The following is a 15,562-nucleotide window of genomic DNA, read 5'->3' as shown; positions in this document are numbered from 1 at the left end:
AGTTTCTTCCCTATTTGAAAATGGATCATCACTATATTCTTCCTCTAACATGCTTTCATATATAATTTCAAGTAGAAACCTTACCTTGGGATCATGATAAATCCCCAACTCCTGCATTTTTTTTGACAATGAGAGCTTGATGTTTGAAGGTATTTTTGCATATATACTTAACATCCTCACACATAATTGTGTTGCAGATTCATCTTCCTATTTCTCTATGTCAAGAAATGTATCTAGAGGAGAAATGCAAGATTCTTCCTCCATAGTGTAAATCTAGTTTGATCAGACTAGTTGACCAGTCAGTCAAGCACCTGATAGGTGTTGAGATAAGTTTCTTAAAATTGGCAGATGAAATGATGATGCGGTCACAAGAGGTGACTCAGATTGCAGTTTAGTAGTCTTCTGCAAGACCAGAACACTTTGGACAGACAGGTGATCGGTGACCGGTGGCAAAAGATGAAGAGTTACATCGGTGAACCAGTGATACAGGTTGAATAATGCTATCCACTGAGAATCTCAAAGCAGTGACCGGTAAGCTGGATGCGATGACCAAAGGTGAGTCAGTCATTGTGAGATATCATCAAACAAACGGCTAGTGAAGTCTACAACAGTTAACAACTAGTTAAGGTGAGATTTGTGCGGATTTTCCGGTTCACATTAAAAAGACAGAACACAACCCAGAGGTTGGTAAAATTATGAGTTGCAGAGGCAGATAAGAATGAGTTGCTAGCGAGATTGATGGAGAGCACGCCGAGAGAGTGCGAAAGATTTCGAAAGATTTGAATCTCAAATATACCGAGTGTTAGGTGTAAACTCATTGAGGAATCAGCGGGTATGTGTTGGCAAAATATGGTATAAAGGTTTTTGGCAAAAACCAAAAAGATTGATCGTAAAAATTGCAAAGTGCAATTTTGAAGAGAGGCGATCCAGCAAGGTGAGAAGAGGGCAGAACTGCTAATTGAATAGTAGAGTGGTGAAGAGAGTGTGTAGAGCTCGGATAGTGTGAAGAGAAAAGAAATAATGAAGAGCACCAGTAGAGTGCAGAGCAAGTGTAACCGGTGGTCAAACCGAAGAGCTTCATTTGGATCTGATTAAACTAAGAGTGGCTATTACAACAAATCATTCTCTCTGTTGTTTTCTAATAACTACAACAGTAAAATCCCTTAACCGGGTGGACTTTAACAGGTCCCTTTGTAAAATCCCTTAACCGGGTGACATCTTAAATGATGATCCTAAGTCCTTTAACAAGGCTACCTCTAACAAGGTAAAAGTTCTAGCAGGCCTTAAAGAAAATCCCTTAACCAGGTGGCACCTAACAGTGTCTTTGTAATCTCCTAATAGAGATGGCTCCTCATCGTGCGTACTCCAGAAGAGTGCATATTTTGTGAGTTTCTACTCACACCGTGGTTTTCTTCCATTTGGGTTTCCACGTGATAAATCTTGGTAGTCATGTGTGTTTGATTCTATGTGTGCATGTTTTTGCTACTTATACTGATAAGTGTTAAGTTTGAATAGAAGTTTTGATTAAGGTTAAATCTGGAAAAAACCGGTATATTGTTGATTCAACACTCCCCTCTCAACACCGGTTGGGACTAACACATCTACCCTAACAAGCGAAAAAGTGGGGGTCCCCATTTGCAAAAGGGATGTGTGAAAACGTCACAACAAACCCCTAAAAGGATAATGAAAATAAAAGGAATGATTATTTTTTATTCTTAGAATCATATGAAGTGCAAGAGAAGAGCATATGCAAATCTAACTATATAAACACATATACACAAAGTAATTGTTAAAACTTGTTTAAATGAATGATTAATTTTTGTTCTTAGAATCATACAAACTGCAAGAGAAGAGCATATACAAATCTAACTATATAAACACACATACACAAAGTAATTGTTAAAACTTGTTTAAATCTTAATCTTTGATGAAAAAACTTTAAAAACAATCATTAGTGATTTGATTGCCCTTGATCCTACACAAGAAGGGTTAGAATGATATAACAACAATATTAAACCATGCAAATCAAGGATTACCAAACCAAAATAAAATCAACTACAAAATGCAAATGCTAAAAACATTGTCAAAAACATTACTATTTAAACAAAATGCCACATGTTGAATAAAGACACCATATAGAAAAAGAGAGAAATGTACACTAGTAATTGAATGTAGGCATTGTTGATTAGATGCAAACACCACTAATTACGCAAAGATGCTGAAACATACAAAGGGACAATTAGAAAACTCATATCGGCAATTGAATGTAGACACCATTGATGGAGCACGAATGTCAAACACCTACAAAACCATAGCTAGCAAAAAACACAAATGTTGACAACTAGACAAATGTTAAAGATTTAGCAAAGAGCCATGACACAAGTCGTAGACACAGATCTAAAAAAAGGTCAAAAAAATCTACAAAACCAACCTACAAAACATCTTGTACAACCAAAATCAATCAAGGACCAAGGTGTTCCACTAGCCATGCTAATTCTAAAACAAAATACAAAACAAATTAAAATAATATTAAATTCTTCTTTAAAATCAAACAAAATTTCTTCAAATTGACCATGAAGAAGACCAAACCAAATGATTCTTGCCTTCACTTGCCAAACAAAAGGCCTCTTTGTTAGATGGATTTGCTCATGGATGTGATAGATGTAGTTATTCTTGGAACTAGGATTTCACTAGCGCATACCCTCCATGTCCTTGATTCCTTGTGTCCTCTTATTTGTGTTATTGATTGCCTTGTGTATGCATGAATGTATATTGTATGCTTGATCTTGTTTTTTATGTACATCTTGTATCTATGATGAAGGAATAAGAGCTTGATTTATAGGTGCTTGAGTGATGATGTGAATGGTTGAGATTTAATTATGGATGGATGGTGAAGATTAATTGATATGCCCTTAAGCCATTGAATTACCTAAAAATGGCCCTCTAATCTAATGATATTTGATTTTAGCAAGCAATGGAGACTTTATTGGTTAAAATGATGGTTAAGATATAAGTGATTTATGTTTATTTAGTTATTATGGATGGATAATGTGAAAATATTTATTTATATATTGAAAGATAACTTATATAAATTTTATTTATGTATTTAAGTGGGTGAAAAATAGATCTATTTAATTCAATTTCATAATAGGGTGAAAATGATTTTTTTTTTAATTATTTGAAATACTCAGTGATATGGATTTAAATAGTGGGGTGAATAAAAGAATTTGTGAATGAGATTATTTAATTATTGCAATAATGCTAAACATAATTTAAGATATGGTTAATTTTAGATGTCTACATAGATAAACAAAGGGTCTAACTAAAAACAAGTAATCCTAGAACTTCATTCATTACATAGTACACTCTTACGAGGTTTATCAACATTATATTTTATATTCAGATATCACATTAAGGCAAACCAATTTCTCATTTTTGCAAGTATAGAGGTTAGGATCCTCCCAGCAAGACACAATCAGAGCAGAAAATCTCGCTTGAATCGTTGAAAATCAAAAATGTGTATCTAAACAATTTGTATACCTTCATAATCTCAAATCCAATACTCGATCCATATCAATCACCACTCATTAATCAACCAAAACACATGAATTAACAAAGCAATCTCCTATCCCCCTCTTTTATTTGCACATTTAATGTTACCTGTTATGATACTATAACTCTTTGTATTTATTGTAGGGACCTCAAATGAACCCTTAGCGTTTCACTTATTTTCCCTACAAATATATCTCAATCCTTTGCTCCCCAGGATAAGGTGTACAAGGTGTATGCACTTTGTGTGCACATCTTGTACTTCCATACTTTCCTATTGGCCTGCTTTGTTCAACATTGGACATTTATCCATCATGATCCTCCATATTTAAGTAACTTTGCCTTGGTCCCAGAAGCAAACTGTTCAACTCAGACATAAACAAATTATGGCAACTGTGTTCCTCCATTTTCATTCTCCGTATCGATCAACAATGTTCAACTGTTTGTCACCAACAAGCCATTGCAATTGCCACATCCCAATCACTTTTTTTTTTTAAACAACTATAATTCTTTTAGATTGCTGCTTGACTGCAAAGGTGTTGTCTACAAAGATGATGACTGTAGAGTTAAAACAGGCTTCATATATAAGATAAGAAAGGTTGAACAATTAATAATTATAATCAAATACTTGTAGGTCACAAGTGACAAGAAGTCCCATATTTATGGATTAAACTTGTGGTGAAGGCTGCCAATGGAGATCAAAACTTGGTCATGTGAGATTCCCTCGAAACATAAGTTTCTTGAAATATAGTACACTAGAAGCATGAAGAAACTGGGACTATGAAAGTACTTTCTATGGTTAATGGTTCAAGAAAATAAGGTTTCAACAGACTTTTAATTTAAAAGTTGGTTGATGTCCCTATATCAATTAACTAAATAATGGGACAAAAACGTAATTTATAGTTTACCAATTCTGCATTATCAAGTATTTTTGCAATGATTATATAGTCACTTCAGAAAATATAACTCTTGACGAATAAAAAATGCATACAGGCATAAAGCTCTAGGTCATTGATTCTGTCTATGATATAAAAAACATTAGGAAAAATATTAAGAGACAAAGAATGGTGTAATCAGCCTCTTCCATTTTTCCAAATTGATCCATTGTTAGACTGCCACGTATGCAATCACGTCCTTCTTTATAGGCCTTCATAAATCAAAATAAAAATTTCACCATCTTACAATAGAGTTGGTATCGCATGATAAAATAGTTAATGGTCAAAAGAGAATATTGGGGCATAAAATCAGTCTGAAATCTTAACAACCCGAAATGAATCCATTACTTGACGTAGATCATTCTCTTCTTGCGCAAATACCTTCTCAGGAGTCTGCAGCCTCAATTCATAGAGACAATTGTTCTCTACCCCCAATACTGAAAGGTAGCGCCTATCCCACTCCAATTGAGGAATTCTGTCCTCTGGCATGACAGCCAGCTGGTTGGAATTGGCAAATGATTTAACATTTACCTATACCAAACAACGTCAACGACATTAGTGATGAAGCATAGAACATATTAAGCAAAATCTCACTCATGCAGTAAAATAAATCCAGAGAATAACCTCCCAAGGCAACATAGGCTCAGTTCCACATTGATAGGTACAAAGCATATAATACTTATACAGGTTATGTTGTCCATGAATGTCAAAATAACTAAATAAGATTTGAAACAATGAAATGTTAAACAATGGTTCAAAATGGTCATATTTTCAACAATAGATTAGAGATCTAAAATTTGCACAAACATATACCTCTATTTCATAGTACAGCTTGCCATCATCAGCAACTCTGGAGGAAGTGGATAGAATATTTGATTCTCTCCGTACGCCGAGTCTAGTAGACATAAATTCTGTCAAATATTGTTTGAGAACTCTATCTCCTGCTGATTTGGGAGGGCCTAAATCTTCAACACTGTTGAATCTGGAAGATGAGGGAGAAGTAATTTCCACAGACACATTTTCATCAAGATTCACTGGATCCCTAAAGAATATATCTGCATTAGCACCTCTAACTTGAATCCAGTTCAGAGGATACTTGAAAGCATATCCATCAAATTTATCAGAATACTCCCTGTATCCAGGAACAGCCTCTGCTAAATGAGGATCACATACGGCAACATGGGATGAAACAGTGAAGAACAAAGCACAAGAAAGAAGATTCCTTCGGGAAAATGTAATTGCAGTTCCTTTGCTTGACTCGCAACAGGAAATCATCAAAGTTGTTGAACCACTAATATTGTGACAGGTTTTTGAAGATGGTATTGATATTTTTGGCCTCTTCCTTGGACATGCATTATGTAATCCTACCCATGGAAGTTGCCATGACGTTTGTGCAATAATAGCAATCATTTGTCTCTGCACCATTGTTCACAAATACTAATCAGGACAGAAGAACAACAGTTTTTAAAAGCTACAAATGCTAGCTATAAATTTTATCCCAAAGCAAACCAAAACAACAATATGATGTCATGTAAGACCTAAAAACTTGACAAATCTTGGTTGAAAAAATAGTCATTTGTTTTAACAGAGATGCGTAAGTTTTTCATAAGTAGTAATTAATGTAAGGAAGACCCAGAGTGGGAAAGGAAATCAGTGTCACGTTTACTAAACAATTTGAATAACCTTTTGAGTATATTTTTTCCCTGGTAATTCTGCAGTATATTTGCCTGTAAACAACAAAAAGCATGGGCACATATCCCAAGCTACTTTGTTTCTTAAAACTCTTAAACATTATGGGAGCAAAGAAAGAAACAGATAGGATGATTTCTTCCCTAGTGTTCTCTTCTCAAAATAGGATGAAAAAACTCTAGTTTAAAGAAAGACAAATAAACTGACACAGAGCATATGCATTATTTCCCAAAACGCATAAGGTAGAGTAGGTGCTGTTTGGGGTACCAATAAATTAGCATATCATGTTTCTTGTTTCCTATTCATAATAATACTTCATTTATCAAGTTCAGCATAATGAACAACTTTCTTCAAACTAATATTGCTCCTCACATCAAATCAGAACTGTTCACGGTTACACCAATAAGTTACTAGTTTCTAAACATAATAGCATGCTTATCATCATGAATCAATCCCAAGCCTTTGCAAACAATATGATTCAATATTAAAAATGAAGTGAATCAAGAAAAAAGAACTAAACTCAAATTTCTTTAGAGTATCCTTATCGATAAACATTCTGTTATCATAAAACAAGATTCTCTCAATAGTCATTGTCATTTAAATCGTGCAAATTAAGGACCATAATGTGTTTTATTGTTTCACTATTGCAAGTTACTTCAATCTACTATATTTGAAGTTTTTTCCTTCTATCGTTAGGATGAACTTCCAACATATAGCATGCCACCCTCCCACTCCTTTAGGTTAACAGATTGCATCCGTTGCAATAGAAATTGATATTGCATGTATATGATCATTATGCGTCTCGCAGAGACAACATCATGATGGAGATCATGCATTATTGGCAGTTGATTATTTTAGAGATCCTAAGGAGACCTTGTTTATTGTCATCAAATAGAACCACACTGCCATGTTATTATGTTGTCACAAAAGAGACACCATGTTATACTTTTTAGTCTTGTGTGAGAGATACCAAATTGCCATGTTGTGGTGTCACTAGAGGGAAACCGTATTGTACTTGATGTGCTGTCCCAATGAATACACCGCATTATAATTCATTTGGTTTTATCACGAAGACATCATCTTGTGTTTGCCATTCTATTGCGAAGATGCTATGTTTATTCAATGTTGTTAGACATTATGACAAAGACATCATCTTGTATTTAACATTCTATTTGAGTTAGAGATGGGAACATTTGCATTCCTAGAATTCCAGCTCAGAGAAAAAAGCCTTTCAGCCATCAACATTTTTTCAGCCCAATGGTATGAAGGTTGCACAGCAATGAAGGCTTTCAAGGAACTGAGTATAGCTTGAAAGAGATATAATCAGAGGCCCAAAAATCAAATTAGGAGTGCTGAGTGTGCTGTGATTTTACAGATGGAAGGTACAAGTGTAGTTTACTTAAATATTTTTGTCTAAGTAGTTGCATAAATTTTCATTTTCATGCATTCTCTTATTTATAGTCTACATTTCCAATGTTCTGTTTTGCACTCTAACCCAGGTAAGTGACTAATGGTTGTTTATTTAACCCTCCAACACCACCATAAATGATATTATTATAGGAACTTTTAGTGGAGATACAATCATGTGGCATAAAAAAAGGTACAAATTTGTCTTATTAAGTTGAATCTTTTGCAAAGCTGTGGGAACTGGATAGTAATGAAGGAAAACTGTGAAGAATTAAATTGTAGAGTGAGTTAAAGTTGAGCCATGAAGCCACAAAATGGCTCAAGGAGACCGTAGTCGGTAGAAGGGGCCAGCGTTAGTTGATGATATTGCAAACATGTGGAGAGATAAATTGCAAGAAAGATCAGATGCCATAGAGATGGCCCCACTAAGAGTAGGAACTACAGAAATGCAAGGTAGAAGTTGAAATATATAATATGTGAGGGCCATACATGATGCTTTATGTCATGTCACTCTCATACTAGGTTGGTTTCCAGCAGCTCATTAATAAAGATGTTTTTGAACACCACCCTCAGATGTATATATTTAAATAAAGATTTAAATATAAAATACCAAAATAATAGATATAAAAATTGTAAGTGGAAAAAGAACTCTACGATTCCATAGTTCCACAAAGTAACCTAACGAGGGGACAGGGGGGACGTGGGGACGGAATTTGGGGATGGTGAGGGGATGGCAGTGGGGCAGCGCTGATATACATATTTGAAGCAATAGCTATTTAAAGATGTATAAGAATTACAATTTCGAATTTTCAAATGAAACTTTGGCAAATTAGTAAAATTACTAAAATATTAAGTACTAAATATTAAAATACTTGAATAGCACTAAAATTTGAAGTGAAACATTCAACATTAACAATTTAACATTGAAGATTGAACAATGAAAATGTCAAATTTGAAATTTATATTATATTCGAGATTAATAAAGATGATTACAATGAGTACAATGATGTCAAAATTAAAAAATGTAGTGAAGTGATACCTCTAATCATCCCCAAACTCCTCATCACTAAAATGTTGGATTCCACATGGTCAAGCTCCGCCAAACTAATAACAACCAGCCCTACCTCTATAATTGTAGCATCCTCATCAATCTATGCTAGCTCCTCTGGCTCTACATCCCACTATGTTGCTGGACAATCTTTGTATTAAAGTTTCTTGCAGACAATAAGACGCAAAGTATTATGTACAACCACAAGCTTCTCTACTCTCCTAGAGGTAAGTTTGTTCTTCTTAAGAGAGTGGATGAAGCTATAAGTAGACAAATTTGAATTTGTCTCAACAATTGAAGAACTAGAAACCTGAGATGGCAATCGAATGGCTAGAGTGGCAGTCAAAGAAATTGGTCCATGGCAATTCCACCACAAAATTGGGTCCCCCTATACCATAGTTGCCACATCCATCTTGGCCACCTCAAAATAACCCCTAAGAGTGGCAAATTTTGTCCAATCAATACAAATGATGTTGGCCTCTACAGGATCATACATCTTCTCAATGGCCCTAAAGAACCCTCTCTTCACCTAAGCATCCTATATGGAAGTAACTCTACTAGGGCTATGCTTGTACCAATTCAAATTCAATGTATAGGCAGCCATGTGTGAGGGAGCGTTGAGCTTCTCCCATCTCTAATGAATGATTGGCTAAATGTGCTCATTCTAGAATGCTAATGTGGGGTCCTCTCACACGACAACCCTCATGTCAAGCATAGTATCAATGCACTCATACACCTCTCCAAGGTTAGGTGCATTGGCATCCCCATACCTAATGACCTGGAAAACTAGAGAAATGATGGAGACTATATATTTTGCATCACCCCAAAAAGCATCACTCTTCACTACATCCTACTTCTATCTTGGACTCGAACCACCAATTCCATTCTATTATAATAACCATTAGTTGCAATGCCTCTTGCAACTCAAGCATTATCTCCAAGAGAATGAAATAGGATGCACATCTAGTCTCAACAAGTTTCAAGGACTCCTTAGAGAAGCTCCTAAAGAGTACATGTGAAGTGTGGTGGTTGTAGATAAACATCTACAAATCTCTAGCATCATTGACCGCTACTTTGATCCACTCAATCTTTCCCATGTCCTTGAGTGCATTATTCATGGCTTGCACACAATGAGCCAACCAAATATGTCTATAAGCTGCCTCAACTAATTTCCCAGTAGCTTTGCCCACATGGGACGCAACTCTCACTACTTGGACCACATTTTGTGGCCCAACCTCCTCAATAGCATCCTTGAGGATCTGAAACTAAAATTCAGCATCTTTACAATGCCCTAAACAATCAACTGCCTTAAGAAAATATGGGCCCTCTATACATGCAACCATGATATTGATGAGTGGACAATGCCTAATGTTTGTCCACCCATCCATAACTATACTCCATCCACTTTGCACCCAACATTCCTTCATTTTCTCCATTAACATGTTTATCTTGGAATAGTTCTTATCCAAGATCATGGTCCTCAATTTTGTCTCCCCTGGTGACACATATGATGGACCTGCCCTTGCTACCATCACCATCATCTCCTTATGATGAGATCGAGTCACATGAAATGGAATGCCATTGGCAAAGAAGAATTTGGCATCGTCTATATCATCCTTGTACTGCACATGGAATAAATCAACTATGGGGTTACGAGCATCACTTGCCAATTTGTGTTACCCCCTAGCCTATCGTACACAGGCCCCTAAATAAGAATCTAACATCTCCACTACTCTCCTCTGCAAAGTGTAAGTAGAACCATGTGACTGGCTCTAATGAACTTGTGGCTGATGAGACAAAGAAGCATACATAGGTGCAGTTGCATTCTCATTAGTAACAACCCATAGCTTATATATCTCAACTTTGTATTTCAGGTTTCTAGTCTCTCCAAAAATTCACATGCTTCCGATCTTTTTCCTTGGATATGAAGGTGGGTGTTAACTCTAGTAATGCTGTCATAAAATTCAAGTGTACAAAAGTGGCACTTCCACAACCTCGTGCCCCCAGATGTCCCAGACCTACCCGACAATTTTGTTGCAAATTGTTTGAGAGGAGACTTAGACCCTGCACCTTAGGGTCTATCTGATTTCAATTTTTTCATCACAAGCCCTATTCTTGATTGCAAATTTGGCAAAACCAACAATGAGATCAACAGATGTGTGCCCACATCAACACAAGATTCTTTCAAAAAACCAAGAACTGATCATTGAGGTGCAAACTTCAATACTCAAGCTTCATCCAAGAGATTTAGCATAGTTTGGATCACTGTAACAGTGCAATTTATCAAACCTATGGGGTGTTTATCCCTCATAATCATGGCTCAGTCAAGAACAAATCCACACTTAGGTGCTGCAATTTCAAAAGGTTGTTGAGGGGAAACTGTTGCAAGAGAAAACCTCCATTAGGAAGTAATCATATTTAAATGAGAAGGATTTTCTTGAGCCGATCCAAGCCCTAGGGTACCATCAACGCATGTCAAGCACCTACCTTTATTTCCTAGAAAACAAGTTCAATCTGCAAATCTCAGCCAGTGCGACCAGATGGGTGCAAGGTCAAACTAAGCCCTAAAGACTCTCATGCCTCAAGTCACACCAAGGGGGATTCTAGCCATAGAAGAAAAATCCTTTGATTTTCCCAAGCGGTCAGCACCCAGGAAGGTCAAATCATAGAGGCAAGAGTTTCATTTTAAGGCTAATTAACAAGCCAAGATTGCTTTGCTAGTCACATTCAAATCTTGTATTCTTTTCCTAACAATCAACTACCAGAGATTGGTTCCAAAACCCTGTTATCATTCAGATCTAGGATCAATTATTAATCAAACTATTATCAACTATGAAATCCATTTAATTTGAAGATTTATGTTAAATTGTCTATGAACTGAAATAAATAGCAAAATGTTGACTATGGTTCCATTATGAATTGTGATGTGAGGCTGCTATCAACTACAATTTTTAACAACGATTGGTTTCATTTATCTAGGTGTATTTGAAGAGTCAAGTTGCCATCATCTAATTGTTGTCCTAGATCTGTAGCTTCTAGTTATTTTCTGCCAGAGTTTCAACAATGAATGACAAAGGTCAACATAAAACTATATACTCCATACTGAATAATTTTACTAAATATATTCTTGTTTTGTGCACTTATTTTACCTAAAAAAATGGATAGAAAACCTTTTATACAATGATATAAAATTAAGCAATTTTTAACAAATTGAATTCAATACAACTAAACATTCACTTTTGGCTGCAATTTACAAAGGTAAAAGTTTCTAACCTTAATTTGGCAACAAAGGTTGGTGTAACCTTCAAGCGCCAACAATTGTTGTACATTTTGAACTGCGTGTTTCCCTTTAATCAGCTTGACAACCTCTGTTTGATCAATATTAGAGTCTAACTGTGTTCCCAAATTGGCACCTAAATCACTAATGACTCCTAATAAATTCATGGAGATAAAAAAACATTAATACTGGATGCTTTTCCCCTCTTAACCCTCACACAACTATAAAACTGGATGTTGTTTCTTTGTAAAGCGATGTGCTTCCTCTGTTAACCCTAGCACGGATATCTATGTGGGTTGCTACTTACCATGTGGCCTCCTTAACACACGACTCGCATTTAGTACATCCTTCCCTCTAAAAATTGCAACCTGTATTCATTTCAAGTATGGATGGAGTCTAAATAAAATGAACCCTCCAATATTTCGCACCCAACAATCAACTGTGCAACCTGTATCTTGCTAGAAAACAACTATTGCAACCTGGTTATCCACAAACATCCCTCTAAAAGATGCAGCTATAATAATACAGAATTTTTTTTAATTTTTTACTTTTGCATTTTTCTTAAAGTTGGTGCGATTGGAAATGAATAAAAAAAATATAAATCCTTCAATATAATTCTTTCTCACTTATAGCATCCACAATTACCAATGTGACAAACATATTATATACAAGGAAACTCGGGGATGCATCTCTCGTTCTGAAAAACCCCATTCCCATACCGGGGGCACCTCGGGGATGTTTCAAGGACTTGGGGACGGCTAGGCGATGTCCCCCTTTCTGCCCTAAATCAGAAACAGTGTCCCCTTTTTCGGAAACATTGTCCCCTTGCATCAGGGGCATTTGGCCATCCCAAGGACGGTCAGGGACGTCCCCCAACTGTCCCGGGGACGGCCAGATGTCCCCGGCGTCAAGGAGACTTTAAAAAAAAATACATTCAAGTTGTAAAAAAAGGCATTTTTTAATTATTTTGTGGGCCCCTACCTCCTAGGTTGCCCTAAAAGTCATTAGGTAAAAGATTTTGACTCATTTGATCATTTGTATGAGAGGAAAAAAAAGTGGAGCTGCAAGAGGGTTTGAAGCAAGCAACCATTGAAAGAAGAGGAGCAGCAAGATAGAAGAAAAAAGAGGTTGAATCTACAATGGGATGTTAATCCTAAAGACATGACCCAAGTTGATGAGGAGAAACCAGAGGGATTCGTTGGGATTCCATTGGGTGAGGTGGACATGGACCATGGCAGTGGTAGATACTCAGAGGACTCTAATTTTTATGCAGTGTTAGGAGCTGCAGATTAGGAGCAGCAGTGTACTTTGTTTTTTTGTATTTTCATATCATAATCGAAAATGAAACTATATGGTAGCAATGTAGCCTTTGGGCATTTTGTATGTTACTTTTTTAATATCACATGCATATTGACAATGAATTTTGACTTATGAATGCATACTGAGTATTGACAATGAATTCTCAATTATGAATGCATATTGAATATTGACAATGAATTTTGAACACAAATGTTGTATGCTAAAACTTAAAACTTAAGGTTCTAAAATGTTTTCATATGTATGCTATATCTGTGTTTTCATATGAATATGATGTATATATGCATACTTTATCCATGTTTTCAGATGAACATTTCAAATTTCCCCATATATTTTAAATTTTCCCAAGATTTTATATAGCCATCCCCAAAATTGGCAAAAAAACTTCTTGTCCTGGAAACCCATCCCCCTGTCCCCTACCATCCCCGTCCTAGAAACTCGGTGTAACATTGATTATATATGAAAGTGGCAACCATTGTCTCAGATATAGCAATCAAATGGTACAACCTGCTCAATGGGACATCTTTTCTTACAAATTTATATTTGTTTGCAAACTTCTCTAAATTTCTTACTTGCAAATCTCCTAAACCTAGAAAGATGTGAAATTTAGTACAATCTCTTTTTTTTCAAACATTTAGCTCAACTATGAATTTTATGTGAATACGCCATACATTCATTAGGGAGAATTCCAGCGTTCCACGGGGACGTGTCCCCCACCCCTTTTGGCCGCGTCTCGGAGACAGGGATGTCTCTGGGATGGGGACGCGACGTCCCCTGCCACCGCCACCAAAGCGCCGCCAGAGACATGGAGACGTGGGGACGTCCTCAAGTCTCCTTGGGAGACGCGGAAGCGTTTCTCGAGGGGCAAGGAGACGCCCAAACATCTCCCGTTGCTCCACGTCAAATGCAAATTTTAAAATTAAAATTGAAAAAAAAAGACATTTTTGGGGGTTGGGGGGTTACTTTAATTGGACGTGAACCCCACCCTTTCCCCCAAAACAACACAAAACCATGTTTTTTGTTGATTTCACTCTCATTTTGAAAGACTAATATTTTTTCTAGCAAGTTGAAGAGGAGGAAAAGCTTGTAGAAGACTCATTGGAGTGAGAAAAGTGATTGCAAGTGTGATAGGAGTGGGAAGAAGCAAGAAGAGGAAGAAGATTCTACTACATTTTGGAGAGATTTTTCAAGCACAAGGTAGGTCTTGTTTTTTTGGTTTTATTTTCTGATTTTCAATGTCATTTTTGGTTCTTTGTTTGTTTAGCTTTAAATTTTTTATGTTTTTTCCTATTCATCCCAAAATCATATTTGATGGTGAATCTTGAGGGCAAAATGATGAATTCAACATCAAATCTGATTTTGAGATTTTGCCCTCAAGATTCAACATCAAATCTGATTTTGAGATGAATAGGAAAATAAATTTATTTGTTAAACTAGGCTGATTTTAATTTTATTTTTATTTTTATTTTGTGAAATGCAATGTCAATTTCACAATGAGCTCCCAAGACATGAGTGAGGATGAGATGGAAATCCATTCTCATAGTGAGAATGATTAAGAATTTGAACTTGAAAATGAGGGGGGTGACCATGGGGCTGATCCTAGAGCCCAATCTAGTTCTATGGCGAGTGCACCAGCTAGTACAGGTTGCCCTCCAGAGTTGTTGGCACCGTATGCTAGGGATCCTTTTGATCCTAAGTCTCCTCTCAAACAGTTTGCTTCAAGAATATCAGTACAAGGCACATCACATTCAGGTGGGGGAACAAGGAAGTGGAAGTGCAACATTTGTGACACTGAATGGTTTGGTAGCATCAATAGGGTGAATGCACACTTTCTTTTTTGGACAGGAAAAGGTGTGAGACATTGTAAGTTTTTGGAGGAAGCTAAAAATATTAAGTACAGAATTGAGTTTAACAAGCTTTGGGGAGTTCTAGATGACACAAATATTTCAATGCCTACTACTTTGTCTGCTAGGGCAGCCCTTGAATCCGCCACATACTTCTCATGCTTCGCAGACGGGAGGAATGATGTTTGGATCTCCATCCACCTCCACTTCTGGTGCCGCCAAGGTAGGGAAACGTAGGTTGCAGACAGCACAGAGTAACCCCATTGCTGATATGTTTAATGTGCAGCTAAGAGATGAGATAGATGAATTCATTGGCAAGTTCTTCTTTGCCAATGGCATTCCATTTCATGTTACACGGTTTCCTTATTATAGAGAGATGATGGCTATGGTGGCGAAGGGAGGAACATCTTATGTGCCACCAGGTGAGACAAAAATGAGGACCTCGATCTTAAGAAGTGCTATTCCAAGATCAATATTTCAATGGAGAAGATGAAGG

At 36.5% G+C, this 15,562-nt stretch overlaps 1 protein-coding gene across 3 annotated transcripts in view; it reads right to left on the bottom strand.

Moving 5' to 3' along the window:
• Positions 1–4,614: 4,614 nt before the first annotated feature.
• Positions 4,615–15,562, bottom strand: part of LOC131070419 (psbP domain-containing protein 1, chloroplastic) — a 36,655-nt gene continuing 25,707 nt past the window's right edge. For all 3 annotated transcript variants that reach the window (XM_058005928.2, XM_058005929.2, XM_058005927.2), the window contains 2 exons: positions 5,298–5,900; positions 4,615–5,015 (listed from right to left, as the gene is read on the bottom strand). In XM_058005928.2, coding sequence (XP_057861911.1) covers positions 4,794–5,015; positions 5,298–5,894 — 819 coding nt within the window. In that variant the 5' untranslated portion in view covers positions 5,895–5,900 and the 3' untranslated portion in view covers positions 4,615–4,793. The remainder of the gene's footprint in view (positions 5,016–5,297; positions 5,901–15,562) is intronic.

The sequence above is a fragment of the Cryptomeria japonica genome, chromosome 3 (assembly GCF_030272615.1).
Source record: "Cryptomeria japonica chromosome 3, Sugi_1.0, whole genome shotgun sequence".
NCBI lineage: Eukaryota > Viridiplantae > Streptophyta > Pinopsida > Cupressales > Cupressaceae > Cryptomeria > Cryptomeria japonica.
Note: the sequence above shows the minus strand (reverse complement) of the source record. Positions and strands in the feature narration are given on the sequence as shown.